The following is an 18173-nucleotide window of genomic DNA, read 5'->3' on the forward strand; positions in this document are numbered from 1 at the left end:
CATTAACTAATATATAAATGTGTATGCACAAATGTGAATGTATAATATATCATAATAAAATTTTAATGAAAAGTTTTACGTTTCGGTTAATTGTTAACTTTTCGTAGGGTAAGATATTTTTCTCAAAAAAAATTGAAAATTAAATTTTTTGCATATCTTTACGATTCAAAGGTTTGTCGACATTTTGGCATATCTTAGAAAAAAAAATTATGTATGTGTGTGCAAGTATGTGCGGATACAATTTTTCGTCGGCGATTTCGAGAACACGGATCAATCGATTTGAATGATTCAAAATCCTTTTTCTTTATTGACGAAATTGGAAGAACTGATTACATTTTTGGGAAAGCAGGTCTAGCGGTTTCGGAGATCGAATAAAAAAATGTAAAAGAAACGTGATGGCGTTAAACGTTTAAAGAAACGTGAAAAAAATTAGACATTTCAAACAAAATTATAGAGATTTTAATTATAAGTACAAATTTTGTTTACAATTATAATGTTTCTGATACGCGGCGCTTACGCGCTTCGATATCGACTCTAGAACAGCTACACAGCGTAATTACTTTGAAAAAAAATCGAAATTTTCAAAAAAAATCACAATATAAAAAGTGAAATTCTTCAAAAACGCCCTTTTTTCAAAACTTTCAAAATTCGCCAAAATCTATTTTTTACAAAGTTTTCAAAAAATTTTACGATGCCATGCACCACTAGTTTTTTAGCTATATTCAGTTGTAATAATCTATCCGAAAAAGATTTAAAACACCTGAATTTCAAAAGCGCACTTGTGAAGTACTGTGGCATTGGGCCATGAAAAAACAGTTTGCAGATATTTTAAATATAAAATTACTATTGCAATTTAATTTCAAGTCCAACTTGAATATTCTATTATATAAAATTGTAAAAAAATAGCATGCTGTAATATTTAAAGAGAACGCGTTTTTGTCATGTCATATTGTTATTATATGCTAATTTCTAAATGCCTAAAAATTAAAATCAGTAAATCTCTGCACGTGTGGGCACTTTCTGCCGAATTTTGTTTTGTATAAATTTAAATAGGTAATGCTTGGCTTACATAGACACACAGTTTTTGAAGTTGGCATTGGAAGTGTTCCTCTCTGCTTAAGAATAGAAATCGTTTATATATGTTTTGAACGAACAAACAAACAAATATACAGTCAAGTGCAAATTATATTTAAACAGTAGGGATATCATTCGCAATATGAAATATTTTTGTGGCGGGAATAGCTCACTCAGTAGCGTTCTCGACTCACACGCTTCGGAGGAATTCGGTTCGAATCTCCAGCAATACCAGAATTAAATAGTGGGGTGGGTGGCATCATGCCTTAAGGCAAATTGCTGGAACTTCCCGTACCGCAACAAAATGTTCGAGGAATACTGAATGTTTTCAAATAGATTATTATAAATATTGTAACATTGTCTAATACTTATAAGAATTATATAAACTGAATTGCAAAGTTGAAATTATTTGTTTAAAGTATATTAGAACTATAGTCAGAATTAAAAATAAAATCTGAATTATTTTTGATATACAAAAAAAATTGAAACAATTTTTTTTTCCAAAATCAATTATTTTGTTAAGACAAGCATAAAGTTCTTTGAATCATTCAAATCGGACGCTTAGTTCACTCAAAAACTGCCATTTTTTACATATTTAGCTCCATATCTTTGAAATGGCTGGGCCTGCCTTTGCCAAAAACTAATAAACACTTCTCGCAATCATTACTAATTGAATGTTTTTTATATCATTCAAATCGGATACTCCGTTCTCTCAAAAAGTCGATTTCTATTTTCTGCACTCTTTGCTCCTTATCCCCGAAACGGCTGAACCTGCCTTTGCCAAAAACTAATCAGCTCTTTTCCCTATCGATAGAAATCGAATGTTTTTTGAACCGTTCAAATCGGTTGATCCGTGCGCCCGAAAACGTGACTGGAAATTTGTATCCATACATACATACACACACACACATCCATTTTTTCTGAGGTATGCCAAAATGTTCAGAAACCTTCAAAACGTCGTGAAATGTGAAAATTTTCAATTCCGATTTTCGGCCCATTACAATAACTTACCCTACGGGAAGTTAAATATAAAATATTAAACTAGATTAAAAATTGTTAATTTGTAGAATACAAGAAAAAAATGTATTGGAACTAAGAAGGGAAAAAAGAAGTTTAGTTTAGAAGATGAGGAGAACATATTGAGAAACAAGAAGAAGAATAAAAATTAGAAAGAAAATTGAATAGAAGATTAGGATATAAGAAGAGATAGTATATATATATATATATGATAAATATATAGGAAATATATATATGTAAAATTGTATAGAATATGATGAAAAATAATATGAATAATGCAGGTGGGTAAAATGCTGTAAAGCGGTGGCCAATAATTTAAAAAAAATGAAATATTTTCTTGTAATCTTTTTCTTACATATGTATGTTGTTTGCCTTATTATTATACAACAATATGTATATTTATATTGTACTCCATCACTATCTATACAAATAATAAAAATAATTAAGTATAAACTCGAAAATTGTTTTGAATTTTCTGTCGCATAAATCAGTCAACAATTGCACATTAACTTATGGGTATCCAAAAAATTCCATGCTAAATATAATAAATTTAAATATACAACTTCTTGTGTTTGACCAGCAAACAGAATTTTTGATATTCTTGTTTATTTGTGCGTATTTTCAAGAATTTACTAAAACTCTTCTTCTTCGATCACTCAGGTTGTTAGGTTATTATTTAACCTTTGTCGCTGTGGACTGTATTAAAAAACTGATTTAATTTTATATTCTGTATTTGTTGCAGTTCTAATCACAATAACTGATGTATTATTAAGTATTAATGAAGAAAAATATATTTATGCGTATAGGTTAGTTACATGTGGTTAAGTCGGCTTCCCTTTTAGAACAGCACGACTCGTTCCCTTAAAACACCCCGCTACCCCCCTCTACCAGGGGTAGCAACCATTCCGTATAAAGCTTAATGCCCTGAAGTTTTGTAAATTTCATGGCCAATATAATAAACCGAAAAGACGTCCGAACATGCCGGCCGCCTTGAAAAGCTACAGCTTTTAAAAAGATAAACATAGCGATTTTGAACTAACATTAAGTATAAAAATTGTATAAAGATTTTACGAGTATAAAAATTGATTAACAATGTAATAATGATTTGCATGACAATCTAATCTAAAATTATTTAACTTATATTTCTTAATATTATATAAACTTAAGATATTTCATTATTGATTGGTAGAATGCACACTTTGTTTAGTGCCCTTTTTAATTCTCCATTGGGGCCCTTCAGTGTAACAACCCGTACGACACCATCATTGCCTGGGTGTATGTCTGTTATCCGTCCAAGACGCCATTTTAATGGTGGTAGATTGTCATCTTTTATAAGCACCAGTTTGCCTATAAGATTATCTTGTTCCATTGGTCTTCTCCATTTGGTCCGTGATTGTAATTCTCCTAGATATTCCTTGTGCCATCTTGTCCAAAAATGCTGCCTTAGCTTTTCAAGATGCTGGAGTTTTGTTAGTCTGTTTTCTGGGATGTGGGAAAGTGAATTTTCTGGAAGTGATGTTAATGATCTGCCGATCAGGAAATGCGCTGGAGTTAGTGGATTGAGATCAGATGGATCAGAGGATAAGGGAGTTAAGGGACGAGAATTCAAAATTGCTTCGATTTGTGTTAATAATGTATACATTGAATTGTAACATAGTTTTGTCTCGCGTAACACCCTACGAAGATGGTATTTTAAACTTTTTACTCCAGCTTCCCACAGTCCGCCGAAATGAGGAGATCTTGCTGGTATAAAATGCCAGCTAATATTTTGACTTATTAATTTACTTCTAATCTCTTCGTTAGATTCTAATAGAAATTTATATAAATCTTTTAAATGATTGTTTGCTCCAACGAATGTTGTTGCATTGTCTGAAAATATATTACTAGGAAGACCTCTTCTAGCAATGAATCGTTTTAATGTTTGTAAAAAAGATTCTGTCGATAAATCGCAGACCAGATCCAAATGAATAGCCTTGGTGCACATGCAAATAAAAATACAAATATAAACCTTAATAAATTTGGCACCGCGTGTTATTCGATCTTTGATAATAAACGGTCCAGCATAATCAAGGCCGACATTGTTAAATGGAAAATCTTGATTAACTCTACTACTAGGCAAATTTCCCATTAGATAATCATTTGACGATGGTTTTGCTTTGAAACAAGTAACGCATTTCCGAATAATTTCTTTACAAGCGTTACGTCCAGAAATTGGCCAAAATCGTTCTCTAATACTTGCGAGAAGTTGTTGAGCACCACAGTGAAGTAATCGGTGATGCTCTTGGTGTAATATTAACGTAGTTAATTTATGTTTTGAGCATAATATTATAGGATTAATTTTATCAAATGAATAATTTGTGTTTCTTAATCGACCGCTTACTCGTATAATTTTCGAATTATCCATAAAAGGATTTAAACATAAAATTCTGCTCTCTTTACTGAGCGATTTAGAATTGACAAGTTTATTATAATCTAATTGGAAAGATTGTTTTTGTGCAATTACTATCAATACCTTAAAAGCTTGATCTAATTCTTGTGTTGTAAGTGGTCCAAACTTCCGTTTATACTTATTTTTTTTAAGTCTACAATTCGTAATAAATCTATTTACATATGCCATTGTTGATTGTAATTTTCGCAATGTCGAAAACCGAGAAAATAAATTAAATTCTACATTGGTGACTAATAAATTAATTGCTCTTGTTTCTTGTATGTTTTTGTCATTAAAATTTAAATTATCTAAAGAATTCAAAATTGTAATATTTTGAGGCAGCATAAAGGTCATTTAAATAAAATCTATGTTAATTATGTTGTGTTGTAAGCAGAAGAATAAAATTTTATTTTATTTTGCCAATTGTTTAAGATAACGTATAGCTAAAAATGATCCAGGTGCTGTACCATATGTGACCGTATTTAATTCACAAGTTTTTGAATTATCTGTTGGAATTTGTCTACCGTTTTCATTAATTATTATTTGCCGATAAATTTTTGAAGTATCGCCTAATGAAGCATATATAGGCATTCTAAATCTTAACATTTTTGTAAATAAGTCATTTCGAATTGACGTTCCCGTATAATGAACATCACACATTGGCAAGGCGCTTGAAGACTTTCCCGAACTTTGAAAAACATCTCTCGTTTTTGTTTTTAAACTATATTTATTCCTTACTGTGCGATGTGGCAAGAAATATTGACTAATTGACTTAAGGGGGTCTCCTCATCAGTAGCTTACAAAAAAAGGGATTTTTCAGAATTTTTTTTGAACATGAAAACAACAAGAGAAACAAAAGATCTTTTGCATAGTTTTGAACACGTATTTATTCAACAAAATAAAATTTATTGTATGTCAAAATAAATAAAAATGGCTGATTTATAAACAATCTTGCGCAGCAGCTCGCGATTGACAACTCAAACTCCGTGCAAGGTACAGCCCGTAATTTTTATCTGAAACTAAAAATGGAAATACTTCTTTATTCAGAAGGCTTTTCTGCATATCATAGACTATTATGGTGGCTCAAAGTTGAAATTTAAACATTTTTAACATTTTTTTAAAAAAGTACTGTTTTTTTAGGGCTTTTTAAGGAGTAATTGCGTTAACAACATTGTAAAATGAAAATTTTCAATACATGTTTTTAGTTCAATCTATGGACAATAAAATTATCTAAAAAACGGTGTCTTACTTGTATATGTAGCTTTTATGGTTCATTTTAATCGTGCACGGAATTTTACAAAAATCGGTTTTCGGAAAATAAGCTTTAAAGTTGCGCGGCTTGACTGGCGCTTGCCCCACGCGCGACTCTACTCGGACCTGTAAATCCTAAACTAGTTTGAGTTGGACTCTCAAACTTTGCAAGAATATTCTTAAATAATTAATCTAACGATTGAAGCAAAAATAAAAAAATCGATTTTTTGAAACTGACTGATGAGGAGACCCCCTTAATATTAAAATTACTAACTTCAGACATATGTTTTAACTTACTATATGCATTAATAAAATTTACACAATTAATTTTTAATAAACTATTCTCTTGGAATTTATGTTTACGTGACATAAATCTTTGTATATGACGAGTTTTCAAATCTTCTAAATGTAATTTATTTTTAAAAGGATTTTTTTCTATAAATCTACCTGTAAAATCGCGTTTGAAATTTGTTATAAAACGATTTTCATAAAATGTTTCGTGTTTTGTTAACTTTTTATAATTGTTGTTTTTAATATCTTTTACTTCGGAAACCTTCTCTAATTGTTTATTAATATTATAATTATTCAATGCTAATAAATTTGTTGAATGTTTTGAATTTGTGCAATTCGGAGAAAACGACCCAACTAATATCCAACCTAATAAAGTTTTCTGTAAAATCGGTGCGTTATCACCTAATTTAATTCTACCTACAGATAAAAGTTTCCAAAACATATCTGCCCCTAAAAGTATATCTATATTCCGCGTCTTATTGTATTCCGGATCAGCTAAGAAAATATTTGTCGGAATTTTAAAATTGTTACCTATGGAAACTAATGGAAGTGGTTCTGTTATTTTTTCTAGCACTAAACAATTTATATTGGATTTAAATGAGTTATTTGTAGATTTAAAATTAATATTTGTTGAGAACCGAATATTGGTCTCTATCTGCCCGACGCCCATAACTGTGTAATTTGTTTTGTCTAGTTTTATACCTAGCCTTTTGCAGGTATCTGCCGTAATAAAATTACTTTGTGCCCCGCAATCTAAAAGACACCGACATTCTATGAACTCTCCGCTCGAGTTTTCTACTTTTATAACAGCTGTTGCTAAAATTACTTGTGACTGTAATTTTGTATTAATATTTTTTGTCGAATAATTAGCAACCGTCATATTTGAACCCGATGTGATAGGAATTGTATTAGTCTCTTCAAAATGAACCAATGTATTATGTTTCATTTTGCATATTTTACACGGAAATGCTAAACAAACGTCTACCTTATGCCCTCGCTTGAAACAATTTATACATAAATTCAATTCTTCGATTTTACTTATCCTATCTTTAATAGATAGCGCTTTGAATTGCTTGCAGTAATATAAGGAGTGATTTTCTTCACATAAATAGCAAGTTTGCCGCCCCGTTGACAGATAATTAATTGATGGATTATGATTATTATTTGTGCTCTTGTATTTTATGTGTTGAGCCACAGATTTATTAATATTATTAGGAAAAGGTTTACTACTAATATTTGTGGATAATTTTTCTAACATATCACATTTTTGTTTAATAAAATTATTAATATCTGTCAACGTCGGCTTTTCTTTGCTACAGGTAAAGGATTCCCAATCCCGTAACGTACGCGTATCGAATTTATTTGTGAATATAAATATAATAATTGTGTCCCATTTATCTGTGGGTTCGCCTAATGACTCTAATGAGCGTAGATGCCTAGAAATCGTTTCTAATAACGTTCTTAATTCTGAATGAGATTCGCGACTACATTTCGGACTATCAAAAATTGCCTTTATGTGATTATGTATGATTAACCGTTTATTTTCAAACCTGTCTTTTAAAATTTGCCATGCTATATCATAATTAGAATCGGATGCCTCTATAGCTGCAATGCTATTTTTGGCATCTTTTTCTAATGATGATTTTAAATAATAAAATTTTTGAATTTTGCTTAAAGTATTGTCGCTATGCACCAAAGCGTTAAATGAATCATGAAATTCTAACCATTTATCGTAACTTCCATCAAACGTGGGAAGTTTAATTGTAGGCAATTTAATATTTTTGATATTTGTATACGAATCAATGCTAGACGGCCCTATTGTTTGCTGATCGTCTTTACATTTTTTCGTGTCATTGAAATTTTGAATTATAAATTTTAATTTAGCTATTGTTCTATAATAATCATTTTCGAAAGATTCCTTATCGCCTTCTGATACACCCTCAATTAATTCAATTTCATATTGTATCGTTTCAAATTCATCAATAATTGGTAATATCTTTTCGAGTCTGGTATTTAATTCAATAATTATATTTTCATCTAGTATTGTGGAATCTAATGAATTTACAAAATTTTGCACTCGCGTCAATTTGGATTTAATGAATCCACGCTTCGCTTTAAGTTCCGCCATTTTGAATACAATATTAAACACAACCGAGCAATATGTGAAATTATTGGGATATTATGAAAGGAATGAAAACAGACTTACTTGTAATACAGGTGTGTAGATGTTGTAATTGTCCTCAGCCTTCGTTCCCTTGTTTGCTCTCGTCTGACCGCCACGTGGTTATAAAGTTTAGCCGCTTTGGAATGTTTCTTCTTCACAACACTTAGAAATTTGTTATCACTATTGTACTTTAATTAACTGCTTGTAATTCACGATACGGTTCGAAGTACCAAAATGTTTATTTGTGCGTATTTTCAAGAATTTACTAAAACTCTTCTTCTTCGATCACTCAGGTTGTTAGGTTATTATTTAACCTTTGTCGCTGTGGACTGTATTAAAAAACTGATTTAATTTTATATTCTGTATTTGTTGCAGTTCTAATCACAATAACTGATGTATTATTAAGTATTAATGAAGAAAAATATATTTATGCGTATAGGTTAGTTACATGTGGTTAAGTCGGCTTCCCTTTTAGAACAGCACGACTCGTTCCCTTAAAACACCCCGCTACCCCCCTCTACCAGGGGTAGCAACCATTCCGTATAAAGCTTAATGCCCTGAAGTTTTGTAAATTTCATGGCCAATATAATAAACCGAAAAGACGTCCGAACAATTCTAAAGCTTTTGTAATTAATGTTTATGATCACTAATTACACTAACAGCTATTAAAAAGCAACCCAATATTTGTCGTATTCTAGTTTTGATATATTTTTATTACAAATATCTTTTCTAATAGAGAAGATATTTTAACGTTTATGCACTAAAGCAGAGCTATTTTACTTAAAAACATATTTTTGATTTATTTTTGAAAGTATATATGGTTTAGATCATTATACTGTCTAAATGAACTACATCACAACAAATAACATATTTGTTTTAAGTTAATAAAATTTGTTATAAGTCCCTTTTTACCCCAAACAAATTGAATGGCTTATGTTTAATTTTTAAGGGATTTTACGAAATACTAGCTACATGATCTGATATTTGGTTAGAAGCATTTAACAGCAGACTTGAAATAACTATTTATTTTATTTATTTCTTTTAAAATTGATATTTTTTAACTTCATTTACTTTTTTATTTTTCACGCCTTTGTCAGGGTAAGGGTTTAGTTGGTCCTTTTTACCCCATTTAAATGTAAGCAATTAGAGAGGTTATATAAAAACATCTGTTGAATCTAACTTCAAATTAGCTATATATCTTATAAAATAATTAAATAACACAAACTTAAAAGTTATATAAAAGCTAACAACGAATGAAAATATTTTTGTTATGTATTTTCAAACATTATCGTGATTTTTTGCCCGCTACTTTCAAATATTGTTAAAAACTTCTTAACCTCACTGGTTTTCAATATATCGGTGGTGGACCTTTATACCCGCGGTCCCTTAAGCCGCTCTACCCTATCATTAGTGCTTGACATCAGACTGCAAGCAACGGGGATTTGAATTGGAAACCGTGTGGTTGCAAGTGTGAGGCTCTAACACTCACCTAGAAAAAACTTTTAAACAACATTTTTCTAAAAGTGGTCCCAAACATATGTACAAACATATATAAAGCCAAGATATTATTAGTTGACGGCGAACAGACAGAGAAATAGATAAGACATAAAACAATAAACTCCTCCTGAGATTTCTTGGCGCTTTTCCAATTAGGAAAATGTAGTAAATTTTTCTTGTCAATGAATCGATTGGGTTATTAAAGAAAATTGGGGCAATTGCATATTTCATTCACGGTACGTATTTCTAGCAAGTCAGTAGTACTAATCATTACAATGAAGTCTATATTTACAAGACCTACCACAAACCTGTAGAACTAGAGTTCTACCACAAACCTGTAGAACAAGATCTGTAGGTTCACTACCTACAAAACTATGCTACAAAACCTACTATAGCAAATGTATAATTATAAAGTCTATAATGAGTATCAAACGCAATACTGCCTAAATGCACAAGATTGGAAATAAAGCCTACAATGGATTTTTGCATGTAGACTCTACTCTGCAGAAGTCCTAAATAATCTCCACGATAATAATTCCAGAAATTTGCCAAGTTTCCTTAAGGCAAATTGCTGGAACATCCCGTACCATAATTAAATATTCGAGGAATGAAAATAATCAATAATTGTTTTAAATCAATTCAAATAGATTATTTATTTATTATAAATACATACTGTAAATCTATAAGTGCTTATTAAATTGGGCGACGAGCGTATTACAAACAAGTTATATGTGTATGCTTAGAAGAAATTTGTTCAATTTTTTTGATAATTTTGAATTTTTTTCAAATTTTAAAACTTTTTTAAAAGTTAGAAAATATTTGGAATTTTTGGAAAAAAAAACAATTTACAAACAAGTTATGTGTATACTTAGAAGAAATTTGTTCAATTTTTTTGATAATTTTGGAATTTTTCAAAATTTTAAAACTTTTTTAAAAGTTCGAAAATTTTTAGAATTTTTGGAAAAAAACATTTTTTTCAATTTTTTTGAGAATTTGGAAATTATTGAAAATATTTGATTGTTTTAATTTTCAAAATATTGTCAAATTTTTGTAAAAAATCATTTTTTTTTAGATTTTGAGATTTTTTGAAATTTTTCAAAATTTATATTTTTCTTTTGAAATTGAAAAATTTTGAAAACTTGAATTTATTTTTGAAAATTCTCAAAATTACGAATTTTTTTGTAAAAGCATTTTTTGCACACCGTCTACACAAGCAAAAAGTTTTTTGAATTAATCTAATCGGATAATCCGTTCTCTCAAAAACTGCATGAACATTTTTACACCCTCCATTCGCGCTCCATTCTTCCAAAACGACTCCATACTTTCATGCCTTTTGCAAAAACACCTTGCGATTGAGTATAAACTGAATGTTTTTTCAATCGAAAAAACCAATGAACATTTTTGACCGCCAAATGGCGCTTTTTTAACTTTTTTCATTGAGAGTCCATAACCGCTGGTCCTGCCTTTTCAAAAATTTAAACAGTTCTTCGTTTAGTCAATATAAATAAAATGTTTTTTGAATTATTCAAATCGGACGCTTCGTTCTCTCAAAAACTGATTTATCATTTTTGACTATTTTTGCCCCGTATCTTCGGAACGGCTAGACCTAGCCCAAAACTAATCAGCACGTCTCCTTATCAAAACGAATCAAACGTTTTTTTGAATTATTTAAATCGGTTGATCGGTGTTTCAGAAATCGTCGACGAAATATTGTATCCGCACACACACACACGCACACACACATACACACACTTACATACACATACATCCATTTTTTCTAAGGTATGCCAAAATATTCAGAAGCCTTTGAAACGTAAAAATATATAAAAATTTTCATTTTCGATTTTTTTGCGATTACTATAACTTGCCCTACGGAAAGTCAAAAAACTGCATTACAAACACAAAAAATTACATAAATAAAACCTACGACAAGATCCAAAGACTCCTGCCTCGAGACCTAAAGGCCTACAATAAAACCCCTACAATAAGACCTTTTTTAATAATAATAATAAAGGCTTTAAAATTCTGACATGAGACCATTGATAGTGATTGGACGTCGGCCTTATCTATTGTTTAAAGATAAATGTATAATGAACTTCGTTTTTAATTTGGCCCAGGCGGAGTGCTTTGGCGGACTTGAGTTTGAGTAATCCCCGAGGCGACTTTTGTATTTGTCTGGTTGAGTATGTATTTTATAGTTTACTTGCAGGTGTTGCTAATCAACCAGTTTGGAATATACTTTGGGGTAGTCCAAATTTCTTTTAATGTTTTAATTTACTTTGACATTTTTGAATGTTTAAGATGTTTGATTTGGAATATGATACAATAACCCTTAAAGTTACAAGATCCATGAAACTCAGATACAAGATTTATATCAACCCACTCTCACTCTTGTTTGGAACATTTTGAATAACTTATTTAACTAAATATGCATTATCCGATCAAGTTATTACTTAGAAAGTTAATATATATATACATATATAATATAAGTTAATATATTATTAGCAATACCATTACATTTTATATTTAATTATTTTTATAGTTATAATCAAATGGTTTCTATATAAATATTTCTACTAAAATTGTCTTTTAGTACTTCGTTTAACAATTATTTAGTAAAAGAAATGTACGATTAATTAGATTCTATTTATTTTTTAATTAATAAGTAGCATAGTAGAATTTCACAATAAACAGATAAGAGTTCATTACACAGACATTGAGGAAATAACATAAATATTTCAATGTTTTTATTTACGTCGCATCATTAATATATCGATTTTTAATTCCATTTATCTTTTAAAATTTATTACACATGTACGAATTAAATTAATTTCAAAAGTGATAAGGTTTGCGTACGTTTGACAATTACTATTATGATACAACAAAAATGTGATTGTTTCAGCTAAAATGACAAGTATATGTTTGCCCCAGTTTGGTCATTTGTAAATGTTTTTTTTTTTTAATTCAAGTCAAATTAACTCCTACATTCCCAGACTTTTTCTTAATTTTTTTTTCTTAAAATTGTAATCTTTATCTTTCGGAAGAAAGATATCATTTTGCCAGAAAATCCGATTTGCTAACCCTACGTTTTCACGGCATTTCAAGTTTGGCACTAAAATTGGAAAAAATATATGCATGTAAGTTGAAATTTAGGCTTTTATCAAAGTTTTCTCGAAATCGGTTGCGCAGATTTGGAATATTTAGAAGGCATTTGATGACAACTAGCATTGCCTAGTCAGTCTTTTGAGTCGATCGGCTGAGCCGTTTCTTTAGAATTAGTAGGAAGTCTAAAATTTAAATCAATGATCAACGATTTGAAAAGTTGAAACTCGTCTGAAAAATATCAGCTGGGCATCGTGCTGATCAGTATTAGTATATTTCGTACAGATCGGCTGAGCTGTTTCTTCATAAATTTTAAATTTTTCTTGAAGATTTCAATGACACTTAGCATAACATCCGAAAATATTACAGTACCACGAAAAGTGGTTTAATTAAAAAAAATAATAAAAAAATTTAATAATGAGCCGCGCTCTTAGGACATACACGTCTATATTCCATACTGCGTTTTGTACTGATTGCCGTTGACGTCCACTAAAATAATAAATAAAACACGAAGTAGAATAACATGCGTTAAAAAATTAAATTAAGTTAAAATAATAAAATAAATTATAAGATTGTTTGAAACATTTTTATTGAAGAACACATTAATTAGTTTTTAGTGAAAGCGAAAACTTTATTTTCTAAATAAACATTTAAAAATTTTATCGTGAACGGATATGTGTAATTATGGATCTTCAACAGAATCAATCAACAGATCACTGACCACATATTTTAGAATGCAGTTTATTTGAGAAAGACTAGAAAAATGTTATAGGAATTTAACCCTTTCGACTCGGATGCCGCCTCTCCGGCGGCAAAAATCATATAAATCTCGAAATACGCGAGTGGAAAGTGTTAACTCTACAAAATCATTAGTATCAATCCTATTAATTCAAATTGTTATTTCTATGTAATTAGATTTATCAAGCAACGAAAAGTAAACATGTAAATAAAAACTACATGTATAGCATTTTTGCCGCTAAAGGTTTATCGAAGTCCAATAAAATGACAAAAAAACTAAATGTATGTGTAAATAATCGATTTCATCAACAAATCTTTGATTTGTCTATGATGTGCATGTCTAACAGTGCACTTCTCTACCTGTTTAAAAAACTTACTGTATGTCCACATGTCCAAGTTGTCAACTTGTCTACTTTTGTACCTGCCTACCTGTCCACCCATTTACCTTTCTACGGTTCTATCAAGCGATGTGCCTACAAGTCGATCTGCCTACCAGTCCACCTGCTCATCAATCGACATGTCTCCTTACTTAATTTTCTACCATTCTACCTGTCTGCACGTCTATCTGTGTATCTTCCTACTTGTCTGCGTGTTGTCTACCTGTCTACCTGTCTAATTGTCTACATGTCTATCCAATCACATGTTTAGCTATCCACTTGTCTACATATTCACCTGTCATTTTGTTTTAAAAGCTTTGCAACGTTATTCAACGCATAATGGCATATAAAGCAACATAAAACTAGCAAATAAGATTGTCTTGCTGAAACACAAACTTAAAGTTTATAATTCAGTTTAGTACTATCTTAAATAACTTATTGCTATTAATCGGATGGTTTAAAATGGAAAGAAATAAATGTTTTCATTTTCATTTCAACAACGTCAGCATAATACTTTAATATTCAATATAATTTAAAACTAGTGGTGCTTGGTATCGTGCCTTAGAGCAAATTGCTGGAATTAATTTTTTTAAAAAAGCTTCAAGTTTTTTTGAAATTTTTGTAAAATGTAGATTACTGCTAGAAACAATTAGTTAATTGCTCAAGGTGTTTTGCTTGTAATAAAACTATTATTTTTTGGAATCTGCCTCATAGTTAAATTATTGTTGAACTGTTACATATTGCTACACAATTAGATAAAAATTTTATACAGCATGAAAAATATTATAAATAAATACAAAAAAAAACATTACAATTGAATTTTCTACATTATAAACCGGCGGCTTATCGTTTTAATACTTCAAATCGTATAATTCGTAAATTATCAAAAATAAAAAACGAAAGTTATGAAATTTATCAAGACATTTGATATTGCGGAACATGCAAAATATTCTTTGAGCAAACGATACAGCTGACTGGTTGTTTGGTGTCGTTTAGTAAACATCATTATAAATGTCTTGAATTTTGGTTTCATATTTCAACGCAAACGTAATTAATCAATTTTTTACTTCTTAATTTTATTAAGGTTTTATTGATTATAAGAGCCAGGAGTTGGCAATACTACTTATCATAATTTTATGATAAGTGTTTGCTTTACTAGTTGAAGTAATTATTTTTTAATCTGTTTTATTTATAATATTTTTAATGAATCGGAAGAATGTAAGTACTGAGCAAAATAAAACAAATATCTGTCTATTTTAAATTAATCTGAAAATGAGTACACGAGTGGATTGAATGGAAACCTTTGTTGTTTTGATGTTTTCTTTCTTAATATTGAAAAGTCCAATTAAACAGATGGCTTCAATCATATACTCAGACTTCATCCAGAACATATATATATATATATATATATATATATATATATATATATATATATACTAGCTCGTCCCGCAAAGGTTAAGTATAAAAATAACTAACTATTGTAACTATTAAAAATAAGTTTTTGCTTTTCAATGAGTTTAAGAAAATCATAATCAGAATTCAGTAAAAAATATTCATGCGGCATAAAAAGTTATTCGATTACTAAAATCGACTATTACTAAATAGGGATTTGTGGTAGGAGGGTGAAGGTTTAGGGCTGAGTGTGCTTTTTTAATTAATAATTATAAAAAATAAAGTAAAATAATTTGATTTAAAAAACAAAAACTAGTGGTGTGCCTTAAGGCAAATTGCTGGAACTTCCCGTACCGTAACGAAATGTTCGAGGAATATTAAATGTTTTCAAATAGATTATTATAAATACTGTAACATTGTCATATTTATAAAAATTATATAAATTGAATTGCAAATTTGAAATTATTTGTTTCAAGTGTATCAGAACTTCAGTCAGAATTAAAATCAAATTCTAAATTATTTTCAATAATACAAAAAAATTTTTTGAAAAAAAAATTTGAAACAATGTTCTTTTTCTAAAAGCAATTATTTTGTTGAAACAAGCAGAAAGTACTTTAAATAACTCAAATCGGACGCTTAGTTCTCTCAAAAACTGCCATTTTTTGCACGTATAGCTTCGTATTTTCTCCCAATCATTACAAATTGAAAATATTTTAGATCATTCAAATCGGAAACTCCGTTCTCTCAAAAACTCGATTAGTATTTTCTGCACTTTTTGCTCCGTATCTCCGTAACGGCTTGACCTGCCTTTGCCAAAAACTAATCAGCACATCTCCCTATCAATAGGAATCAAATCGGTTGATCCGTGCGCCCGAAAACGTGGACGAAAAAATGCGGACATACAAAACACACACACACACATACACACACAACCATTTTTTCTGAGGTATGCCAAAATGTTCAGAAACCTTCAAAACGTCGAGAAATGCAAAAAAATTCATTTTCGATTTTCGGCCCATTACTATAACACTACCCTACGGGAAGTTAAAAATTAAGTGTGGCCACTCAGGGGTATAAAAAATATGTTGTTTGATTATCAGCATTGCGACGAACAACATGACATGAGAATTGAATGCGATGCATTCGAAAAATGCGGGGGCACGCTTTGGGGGGCGCCCAAACGAGATTCGGATATGAAATTTATAATATAGTTATTTCAATATCATTCAAGAAATACATTATTTCTTGCCATCTTTTACTAATCTTTGGACAATACTTTTAAAATACGTTTATAAACTTAACTTCAAAACAAGAAACTGATACACGATGTACAAAGTAAAGATAAATACATACAATTCGGCCCTTACCATATCAATTAGGAGAAGTTTACGGTGCAATTTTGGATATTTTAAATAATAAACATTAAAGCCAAACCAAAATGAAGTACCAGCGTTACATTTAATAATAAAAGGCTAGAATTTTAATAGAAGGCTAGAAATCGCATAAAATAAATAAGCAAAATGTTTCAAAACCCAAATAATTAGGTTGCAAGCAATAATGAACCTACTGAAACTTTTGGATGTCCTAAATATTTGAATTGAAAGATATTAAAAATAGTTCAGTAGTATAATTATGAGCAAACTGCGAATTTTTTGTGTTCTAAATCCAGAATTTTTAAAAAGTATTAAAAAAAAATAACAGTTAAAATAAAAGAGGGGGGGCTATAAAAAAAATGGCATGCGGGCGCTGAGGACACCAGGACCGGCCCTGTATATATATATATATATATATATATATATATATATATATATCAAAAATTATCAATTCTTTGTTTGAATTAAACCTGTGAGTATTCATAAATAATTCACATCGACCTAGTATTCACCATCTGCGAATAGTGTTTTATTATTTTGAACAACAAAGCCGTTTCTCTAAAATATTGAACATCACATAATTAAGATTTCAAATTTATCTAAGCATCTGTTTACGTTCTGCTAATGAATTTTACAAAGTGCTAAAGCCATAATAACAAAGGAATTATCGCCGAACTTGAAAACATAAAGCAGGCGCCTCGGGGAGCGCTGCCCTCTTTAAAGCGAATCAGCCAGAAATATCCGCTGGCGTGGGTCACAAAGAAAATACAGTAGCGCACTCTTACCTTTCAGAGGAATTTCGGGGTCCATTTATTATAATATACACAAAACACAAAAATGAATTCGAACTAACACTTGCTTAATTAAACAACATCACTTGATTAGATAGTGTTTATCATTTGGATGTCGAACGTAGCGGGATCATTTGAATCGAACACGTGCCGAGCATAATTCGGACGAGTCGGCCGTCCGTACACGAGGAGAACCTGTACCGCACTGCTCACCAGTTGCGAGTTATCTAGACACTGGGCCGATGTGTTGGTGTTCTCTGTTCTGTCACACGCACTTTGAGCGACTGATACTTACTATCAGCTCGGGAACATTATTCTAACTTCATAATCGAGTCAATAGATGTTTGAAATAGACAAATTTAACAAATTCGAATCCTCATAAGTTCATGGTAACTTTTTAATACTAGTGGTGCATGGCATCGTGCTTTAAGGCATATAGCTGGATCTTCCCGTACCGATAATCATTTTTTTAAAAAAACTTCAAATTTTTTGAAAACTTTAAAAAGTAGCTGTAAATGGAATTCTGTCTTAAGGCAATTAAGGCATCGTGCCTTAAGGCAATTGCTGGAACTTCCCGTACCAAAAATTATTATTTTTTTAAAACGATTAACATTTTTAAAAAAAATTTACTTCAAAAAAATAAAATTTTGAGAAACTATAAATTGGACAAAAAATTAC

At 30.2% G+C, this 18173-nt stretch overlaps 1 protein-coding gene across 1 annotated transcript in view; it reads right to left on the reverse strand.

Moving 5' to 3' along the window:
• LOC113377703 overlaps positions 1-17774 on the reverse strand; it is a 69013-nt gene extending 51239 nt beyond the window's left edge. Inside the window, exon 1 of the mRNA XM_026618105.1 lies at positions 17490-17774. Within this exon, the coding sequence (XP_026473890.1) occupies positions 17490-17514 (25 nt within the window). The 5' untranslated portion in view covers positions 17515-17774. The remainder of the gene's footprint in view (positions 1-17489) is intronic.
• Positions 17775-18173: the final 399 nt, after the last annotated feature.

This window comes from Ctenocephalides felis, unplaced genomic scaffold, assembly GCF_003426905.1.
Source record: "Ctenocephalides felis isolate EL2017-DRISC unplaced genomic scaffold, ASM342690v1 CF-g0.4_SCAFFOLD_01886, whole genome shotgun sequence".
NCBI lineage: Eukaryota > Metazoa > Arthropoda > Insecta > Siphonaptera > Pulicidae > Ctenocephalides > Ctenocephalides felis.